We start from the raw sequence: 9,862 nt of genomic DNA on the forward strand, positions 1-9,862 counted from the left end.
ACATCATACCTGATTGTTTTATTATAACATTACATTACTGTGCCCGTCCCTCCACTAGATGTTTAAAACTGACATTACCCCTTTGCTGTCTTTGGTGTTACTCAAGTATTACTACATTTGGAGACAGAAAATTAAGACTCACTCTCCTTCATTGGATCTTTCTACTTTAATTAGGGGACAAGTGACCTCAACTAGGCTCGTGGATTTGATTATCTTTGGCTTACAAAATTCATTTCCTCACATTACCATTAATTCTCACTCACACTCTTTGCTCTGTGCTCATCTGTGCCATCATCTGCTATCGCTCTACTTCCCAGAACCTTGCATAGCTCAAATTTCCCTTTCCTGACACATCTCTTCCTTATCATTGTACCAGCACTCCTATGGATGCGGTTTGTCAGTAAATCACCAAGCGCCTTTACTCTGCTTCTTCACCTCAATGGTTTTTCCAATAATGGGTGTGCATTTTGAGGGCTGAGTGTTTGGGCCTTGGTCACATCAAAGACCCTTTGGTGACCAGCCTCCTTTTCCCCAAACTTCAATGCTGATTTCTAACATGGGGCTAACAGCTAGCTCTCCTGTGTTGTTGTGAAATGAGCTCATTAAAGGATCTTTGTATGCTAAGCATACAAAGTCTGGGATGTGTAAAACACTTGCACCTACGATTACTTGAATACAGGCTGCTAAATAAGAAGTGCTGGATTAAATGTAGGGGAATTAGACAACCCCTTGAACTTATCCCATTACTCTGAGAGATCACAGTAATGTTTACACAGGGATTGCTAAGACATATGCGGGAACTGGTTGGTCATCATGTTAACATATAGAGATACTTTTTCCACCTTTTAAACCCCCAAATTAGACTACTTTCTGGGTAGGCTACTCCAGCACTCGGCTGTGAGGCAATTTACTTCTAGTTGAGGGTACTTCACCAAATTTTATTTTATTTTTTATTGACATCTAATTGACAACATTGTGTAAGTTTAAGGTGTTGATCTCATACATTTATATGTTGCAATGTGATTACCACTGTAGCATTAGCTAATATCTCTATCATGTCACATAATTATCATTTTCATTTGTAGGCTTCACCAAATTTTGTTGTAGCAGTTGTAGGTACTGGTGGAAAATGAACAAGTCTGAGTGACTAGTCTTCCCAGTTTTTGGAGTTCTTCATATTTCCCATGTCAGTTGTGTGCAAATTAGTCTGAAAGAAACAGGATTATAGTGTCAGCTTTGCTTTTCTAGTTCTATGCTCACCTAGCATTGGAAACATTAGATGAGTAATTTCCCAGAGTATGGTGTGGCCATGGGAGGTAATGGGGACTGCCTTAGAATGGAGATACATTTTTTTCCTGTTTAAACTCAAAATTAGGCTATTTTCTGAGTGGGTCACTCCCGTGCTTGGTTATCAGGCATTTCAGACCTGATTGAGTTTGTTGTCTTACACTTTACTGTAGTATTGATGTCTGAGTATTGATGAAACTGCTGAAGTGACTTAGAATTCCAGCGTCTGTGGTTCTTTGTGGCCTCTTTGTGTCCTTGCACCTAGCACCTCAGGGTGTATGTGTGAATGTAGATACATCTCCACTTATTAGATAAGGAAACTGAGGCACAGAGTGGTTAAGGAAATTAAACGAAAGAAATAGAAATGGCAGGCCTTGAATTTGAACTCTAGCCTTTTGGCACTTGTACTAGTCAGTTGCTTGGTTGGTGTTAAAAGAAAGCACTCTATGTTATTTAGCACAGGGATTAATTTGGGGAATTAAGGGCTTATAAATACTGTCCTTCTAGGGACTGGAGATACAGGTCTATTCACGGCCTCTCAGAATGATTATCACAGTCATACAGCAGAATTGGCCCCCCAGGGAAACTGCCACATTGAGGAATGGGGAATTCAGGATGCTTCCAGTACAGCTGTTGGCTGTAGGCATAGAGTGCCCTCATTGCCTTCCTGGAAGCAGGAAACTGCACCAGAATTGCTAACTCAAAGAAAATACTTCCCCCACTAGATCCACACCTCCAAATCATGCCTGCCTTACCCCACATCTCCCTACACTTAAATTGGCTCAAAATAAATCTGATCAGTGTATATCAGATTGATGGAAGGTAAAATGCATCTGAGGGGCCAGCCCCGTGGCTTAGCGGTTAAGTGTGCACGCTCCGCTACTGGTGGCCCGGGTTCGGATCTGGGCGTGCACCACCGCACTGCTTGTCTGGCCATGGTGAGGCGGCGTCCCACATACAGAAACTAGAAGGATGTGCAACTATGACATACAACCATCTACTGGGGCTTTGGGGAGAAAAAGTGGAAAAAAAAGGAGGAGGATTGGCAATAGATGTTAGCTCAGGGCCGGTCTTCCTCAGCGGAAAAATAAAAAGAGGAGGATTGGCACGGATGTTAGCTCGGGGATGATCTTCCTCACACACACATACACACACAAAAAAATGCATCTGAAGCACTAGTAGCAAAAACTCTAGGAAATGCAAACTTAAGCTTTCCAGCCTCTTCCGTATAGAGAGGCATATTTGTGCACAGAGTTGGAAGATATGCTGAGAAAAGCAATATAATGCATCCAAAGCTGTGTTCTTAACCCTGTGTTCACTAGCCCCTTGATATCTTCCTGTTCTTCTCCTTTCAGCCCATCTGACACTACTATTACTTAAACCTGGATGAAACTTAAAATTCTGCTTGTGCTCTAGGCTGCCCAATGATAGTAGGTGTATGTCCAGGGAAGAGGAAAATTTCAAAACCTGGGAGTGCTATGTTTTCCAGTCTAAAGAGCTTTTGTTTAACTGCAATTCTTCAGAAAATAATTTTACTACCCCCAAGTCAGACACCTTCCCACACCCCAAAAGTCTATTCTAAATCTTCCCCCATTCCTCATTTTTCTTATTGCTGTCCTCCCTCAAAGTCGCAACAGGGTCATCTCCAACTTCAGAAAGAAAATGTAAGTCCTCATGAAAGAATGCCACTGAATTATCTTTTCTCTCTTAAATTAACCCATATTTCCATTCTCCCCAGATAATCCAAGATTTTACCCTCTTCTCCCACTGGTTATTTAAACCCACCAAATCTCCCCATTCTTTTCTTGTTATGTAATAGATGCTACAAGCCAGTACCACCTTAGAATCATCCTGTCTGTGTTTGAACACCAAGTCCACTATTTACTAGATATGTGACCTTGGATAATTCACTCAGCCTCTCTAAACATCCATTTATTATCTGTAAAATAGAGTGATAAGATTACCTTCTTCACAGAATGGTAGGGAAAATGAAATGAGAGAATCCATAGAAAATAATTGAAATATGACCTGCACCTAGGAAAAACTCAACAAAAGTGAGTTATCAGATAGATGTAGTTCAACTATGATATACTGATGGAAAATATAGAGAGCTTATGAAAAAAATCTGTTTTCTCTAGTCATATTGGTGGTGGTAGTACTCAGGCTACTATATGTGTAGGTGGGATAAATCAAATGAGTAATTATTTTATTTTCTAATTTTATCATCCCCTGTTATCATTGAGAACCAGTATTTCTGGTTTGGCAGAAATATATAAAATTGGTCTGGGCCATTTTGTCATACCAGATAATAAATAAACCATCAATGAATACTAGCATAGTCTCAAAATCATTCAGAACCCAACTTGAAGAGGCTTTCAGTCACCAGTGATGGACCATCTTAACATCAGTAAGTATAGTAAGGGAAATTATTTAAAACACGTCAAATATATGCAAATGCAACAGTTCATAATTATTGTTTTGAAATATCCTTATTTGTAATCTGTGAAGGATTACAGGCAATGAAATCATTATTTTGAAAACTCTAAAATAAAGAGAAATAATCAAGCACTTCTCTGCCTTTCCTTTATGACCTGTACCTCAAAATAGCAAAATTGTTGATGAAGGGAAATTGTTTTAAAGCAATATTCCAGTTAGTAAAGAAAGGAAGAATGACAGAAGTATGATATCACAATTTTGCAACCCCAGGGATATAATGTTTCACACAATCATTAATTACTGCTAACTGTAAAAGGAGTCACAACCAGACCTTATGTGCCTCTTTATGGAAATACTCAAAACCTCCCTTGAAGTATTCTTGCTAAAAAATTGCACCTATATCTGGTCAAGCTCATAAATCCAATTATTGATATACAAGAAATACAGAGAAAAAATAAATATCATAAATTATACCATAGGGATACAGTCAGCAAAGTCAAGAATGTAGAAAACCCTACAAGTCACATCATCCTCTTTTTTAAATGAATAAATGACCTGAAAAAAGGGAGGATAGGTTGGGAACCTGTAGATTAAGAGACACTCAAAAGAAGTATCAAAAAAGCTAGGCAAAATTGAACTATAGTATTTGGGCATACATCTGTGTGATAAAACCATACAGAAAATCACAGCGGTGATTACCATAAATGTCAAGATAGTGGTTACATTTCTCGGAGGGGGTACAGAGAATCCTTCTAGATTGGCCGGCAAATTTCTAATTATTGATTTGGGTGGTGGTTACAAGCATGTTTCCCTTCTAAGACAATAAGCTATAATTTTGTTTTATGTGATTTTCTGAATTTGCATTATATTTTACAATAAAAAATTTTAAGGAGAAAATGATTAAATTAAGCGAAGATCAGATATTGCCTATACCTTTTTTTTTTAAAGTCTTTGGTGAGAATTCTCTTATTTACCGATGAACTCTCTCCAAGTTCTAGGCAGATAAACTGGAGACAATCACCCCATCACACAAACCGAAAGAGTTTTCTTCAAGGTTAGTCTCTGTATATGGCCTGGTCAATGTTTTTCTCTTTTGGGTGGACCTGGCTCCCCCTGAGACCCAAGGATGATGGCTTGTGAGGACATCCACTCACTATTTCTCATGTCTCCTTTAAGGTTCTAAAATTGAAACATCCTCTGTTCTCTAACAGAGATACTACTAAGTAGTAGTCATGCTAATATTCTCATGATCAATGCAATTGACTCAGGCGAAGGAAACATCCAAAGTCTGTCCTCTTTCTTACTATTACTAACCTTATGTGAACACAACTGTCTAAACCTTAACAAGTTCTCCCAGAGACATTTTAGTAAGTCTATCCTAGGTTTACAGAATGCCCATGAAAGGCTCCAGCACATCTGTGGAGTATTTTCCATGAGTCTCTGCACATTCAACCTCTCAGTTCTTCCTATTAATTGTGAGTAGGTGTGCACATTCTCTTTATGTGATAGCAAATAATTAAGCCATCACCTGAGGCAAAAAGAATGAAGGGGGTTGATATCTAATGGCTTGGGAGCAGCATAGAGCTAGTAAAATAGTGGCAGCCCCAGACTGAATCCATCAAAGATTCAAGTATGTTAGACATAGGACATTTTTTTCTACTGCTAAAGTCTGGAGAAGAAAATTTTTGTTATAAATCAGTTACTAATTTTTATAATATTTTCACTTGTTAGATTTATTTAATATCCAGGTCTATGACTTCATCTTTCTTGTTTTTTTTTTATGAGGAAGATCAGCCCGGGTGCTAACATCTGCCAATCCTCCTCTTTTTTTGCTGAGGAAGACTGGCCCTGGGCTAACATCCATGCCCATCTTCCTCCACTTTATATGGGATGCCGCGACAGCATGGCTTACCAAGCGGTGCATCAGTGCGCGCCCGGGATCCGAACCGGTGAATCCCTGGCCGCCGCAGCGGAGCGCGCACACTTAACCGCTTGCGCCACCTGGCCAGCCCCTCTATGACTTCATCTTGTACTAGCAAATTGTATTTTCCCAGCATCTTTTTTCTATTTCAATTTGATCTAAATTAGGATAATTTACAAACTAGTTCTTCTAGTCTTTGGCTCAAATGTTACAAACTTTTCTGAAATTCTATTGATTAGAGTCTTATGGACTTTGTCCATCTCAGAGGTCTTAATCAATTTAATTAGGCTGACAGTCACAGCCCCATGTCATTACCACCAGCCGAGGAAAGCTCCAACATGACACTGATTCTTTCTTAGAGCAAACCCAGTACCAGCAGTGAGTAGAGTTCCAGGTCCCCAGAATGAGGAGGAAAGCCTGTGGACATAGAGTGTACTCTGGGGGGGTACTGATGAGTGGGGCAGGTACACCCAGAACACAGTTGGTTAGAAGAATACAGCTTTGATTTGAGTCCAGTGCTTGTCTGTGTGATCCACCACAGCATCACAGGCCAGCCATTGTCCAGACACGTGCATGAATGCTATAGGTTGGGCAGCTTCAGTAGGACAAGGTTCTCCTTGGGAATTCCCTCCATGCAGACAGCCAGAATGCTTAATATGAAAAAAAGTTATAACCCTATACTTACACTGTAGAAGCCATTAGCAAAAGTTACAGGCTTATGGGGGCCCACTAAAAAAGGGAAAATCAAAAGGTCTCTGGATTTCAAACTAATGAGTGATCTAAAGTCGCATTTCCTAGGGTCAGCTACATCTTCATGTATTTCATGAGTGCCTCCCTAGTCACTAATTTCTTCCTTCGGTTGCTGGGTTTCTGGGTAGTTAACCCATATCCTGCCTCCATTTGTTCAATAGGAATTTTCATTTTTACTTGAATCTTTGAGTAGAATTGTAAATCAGGTGTGCCTATCCAGGTTTAATCATTAAATTGTCAAATTGCTCTCCCAGATCGTGTGAACAAAAATGAATAGAAATTTTTGTTTTAAAAATTTTACTTTTGGAATTAGCCCATGACTTAGAACTAAGGAGGCCAAGCGTACGGATGGCAGCGAGGGGTCAATCCACGGCAGCGTTGGGTCGGCGGTGGAGGAGTCGGAAGTGGTTGGGATTTGGGGGAGGAGATCCGCTCACACACAAGAGCAGAGGGTTGAGCCGCCATCTCTGCTGCCGCCGCCGTAGTTGCAAATGCAGTGTCGGGATTTAGGTGCTTCCGCGCTGCCGCTAAGGTTCGTGTCCGTACTCCTTGGCCCTTCGCTGTTGCTGCCTTACCCTTGGCGGCATAGCCCACTCTTTCTGGCCTGTTGACCCCGCTCCCTCCCCGTCACCCATCAGGTCCTCAGACCATGGATCTGGGCAGCAGCAGCAGCAGCGACTCAGCGCCCGACTGCTGGGACCAGGTAGACTTGGAAGCCCCGGGTTCGGTCCCGAGCTGGGACCGAGCCTCCTTGGCAGTGGCCGAGGCCCAGCGTGAGCATCTCAGCTCGGCCTTCAGCCGTCAGCTCAACATCAACGCCAAACCCTTCGTGCCTAACGTACACGCCGCGGAGTTCGTGCCGTCTTTCCTGCGGGGCCCGGCCCAGCCGCAGAACCCCCCTGCCGACACCTCTAGCATCGATGAAACCTGCACCGGCGCGGGCGACCCTCAAGGTAAAAGGCTGGGACGGGGGGCACCTGTGGAACATTCCAAAGAGGAACAGTTAGTGTTGCGTGAAGGTTCCAATTCAGACGTTACCATGGAACTTTCAGAACCTGTTGTAGAAAATGGAGAGGTGGAGATGGTCCTAGAGAAGTCATGGGAGCACAGTAAAGAAGTAAGTGAAGCTGAGCCAGGGGGTAGTTCTTTGGGAGATTCAGGGCCCCCAGAAGAAAGTGGCCAGGAAATGATGGAGAAAGAGGAAATAAGAAAATCTAAATCTGTGGTCGTACCCTCAGGTGCTCCTAAAAAAGAACACGTAAATGTGGTATTCATTGGGCATGTAGATGCTGGAAAGTCAACCATTGGAGGACAAATAATGTTTTTGACAGGAATGGTTGACAAGAGGACACTTGAGAAATATGAAAGAGAAGCTAAAGAAAAAAACAGAGAAACTTGGTATTTGTCTTGGGCCTTAGATACAAATCAGGAAGAACGAGACAAGGGTAAAACAGTAGAAGTGGGTCGTGCCTATTTTGAAACAGAAAAGAAACATTTCACAATTTTAGATGCCCCTGGCCACAAGAGTTTTGTCCCAAATATGATTGGCGGTGCTTCTCAAGCTGATTTGGCTGTACTGGTAATCTCTGCCAGGAAAGGAGAGTTTGAAACTGGATTTGAAAAAGGTGGACAGACAAGAGAACATGCGATGTTGGCAAAAACAGCAGGGGTAAAACATTTAATAGTGCTTATTAATAAGATGGACGATCCCACAGTAAACTGGAGCAGCGAGAGATATGAAGAATGTAAAGAAAAACTGGTGCCCTTTTTGAAAAAAGTCGGCTTCAGTCCCAAAAAGGACATTCACTTTATGCCCTGCTCAGGGCTGACTGGGGCAAATATTAAAGAGCAATCAGTTTTCTGCCCTTGGTACACTGGATTACCATTTATTCCGTATTTGGATAATATGCCAAACTTCAACAGATCAATTGATGGACCAATTAGACTGCCAATTGTGGATAAATACAAGGATATGGGCACTGTGGTCCTGGGAAAGCTGGAATCAGGATCCATTTTTAAAGGCCAGCAGCTGGTGATGATGCCAAACAAGCACAATGTGGAAGTTCTTGGAATACTTTCTGATGATGCTGAAACTGATTATGTAGCCCCAGGTGAAAACCTTAAAATCAGACTGAAGGGAATTGAAGAAGAAGAGATTCTTCCAGGATTCATACTTTGTGACCCTAATAATCTTTGCCATTCTGGGCGCACATTTGATGTTCAGATAGTGATTATTGAGCACAAGTCCATCATCTGCCCAGGTTATAATGCGGTGCTGCACATTCATACTTGTATTGAGGAAGTTGAGATAACAGCCTTAATCTCCTTGGTAGACAAAAAATCAGGAGAAAAAAGTAAGACACGGCCCCGCTTCGTGAAACAAGATCAAGTGTGCATTGCCCGTTTAAGGACAGCAGGAACTATCTGCCTTGAGACATTCAAAGATTTTCCTCAGATGGGTCGTTTTACTTTAAGAGATGAGGGTAAGACCATTGCAATTGGAAAAGTTCTGAAACTGGTCCCAGAGGACTAAGCAGTTTTCTTGATGCCCCTGCACCATACTGTGAGAATTGACTCCAAAGTTCACCACCTTCTCTTATTTACTGCCCATTGACAGACTTTTCTCCATATTTTGCAAAGAGAAATTTCACAGCAAAAATCCATGTTTTGTCAGCTTTCTCATGTTGAGATCTCAGTTATGTCACCATTGAATTCACCCACAAGTTTCCTCCTCCTATGCCATTCTGCTACCTTGAACAGAATCAGTAATAGCTTTGTAAGTGATGTGGATGTAACTGTCTATAAAAATGAAAAATTAAGATATTTTTTAATTTTTCATTTTTCCTTAGGATATTTAGACGACTCTTGTTCCACGCAGACCAATCAGAATGTGTGTGTGTATACATGTTAAAAAGACAGCCAACATGTGAATAAAATATTCCATTTGAAACACTTTTGAATATTTTTTAATTTGTATGTAATAGTTTTCAATTAGCTTTTTTATTTTCTCAAGTAATTGAATACATTTTATTACATGGGCATAGTAAAACTATCCTCCACTCACTGTTTTAAGTGAGGCATTTACAAACTGCACAGGTTTATATTAAAGGAAAAATTTTATTATGAACAAAAATTTATTTTAGGGCTCTTCCTAATGAACTTTGCTTTCTGTGTTCAAGTCCAGTCAATAAACGAGCTCTTCTGCTTCCCTACTTGTGATTTGAAAAAGAAAGGCTCGGGCCTTTCTATCTATCTATCTATGAGGTCCCCTAATGTTGAGCATGGCCAAATTACAAAGATACCTGGGGATTCAGACTGTATGTTGACTAGACTCTTATCTGTACTCCATCATCCTAACACACCCCTTTGTTTTGTTCACCATGAGAGTTGTGATGTAGGACACAACACAATAAAGGGCATGACTATTGAGAAGATAAATACTTGCAATAGGACTGTAAGTCATTTACT

General features: G+C 41.0%; 1 protein-coding gene across 1 annotated transcript; it reads left to right on the forward strand.

Annotated features, from left to right (window-relative positions):
* The first annotated feature begins 6,929 nt into the window (after positions 1 to 6,929).
* On the forward strand, positions 6,930 to 9,339 carry GSPT2 (G1 to S phase transition 2). Its single transcript, XM_004443784.3, has one exon. The coding sequence runs from the start codon at positions 7,044 to 7,046 to the stop codon at positions 8,925 to 8,927; it is 1,884 nt and encodes a 627-aa protein (XP_004443841.1). The 5' UTR covers positions 6,930 to 7,043; the 3' UTR covers positions 8,928 to 9,339.
* The last annotated feature ends 523 nt before the right edge of the window (positions 9,340 to 9,862 follow it).

The sequence above is a fragment of the Ceratotherium simum genome, chromosome X, assembly GCF_057802395.1.
Source record: "Ceratotherium simum simum isolate JZ-2026a chromosome X, ASM5780239v1, whole genome shotgun sequence".
NCBI lineage: Eukaryota > Metazoa > Chordata > Mammalia > Perissodactyla > Rhinocerotidae > Ceratotherium > Ceratotherium simum.

Bases quoted from the DNA above. Each gene is read 5' to 3' on its own strand.
- GSPT2 (XM_004443784.3), top strand. From the start codon at position 7,044: ATGGATCTGGGCAGCAGCAGCAGCAGCGACTCAGCGCCCGACTGCTGG.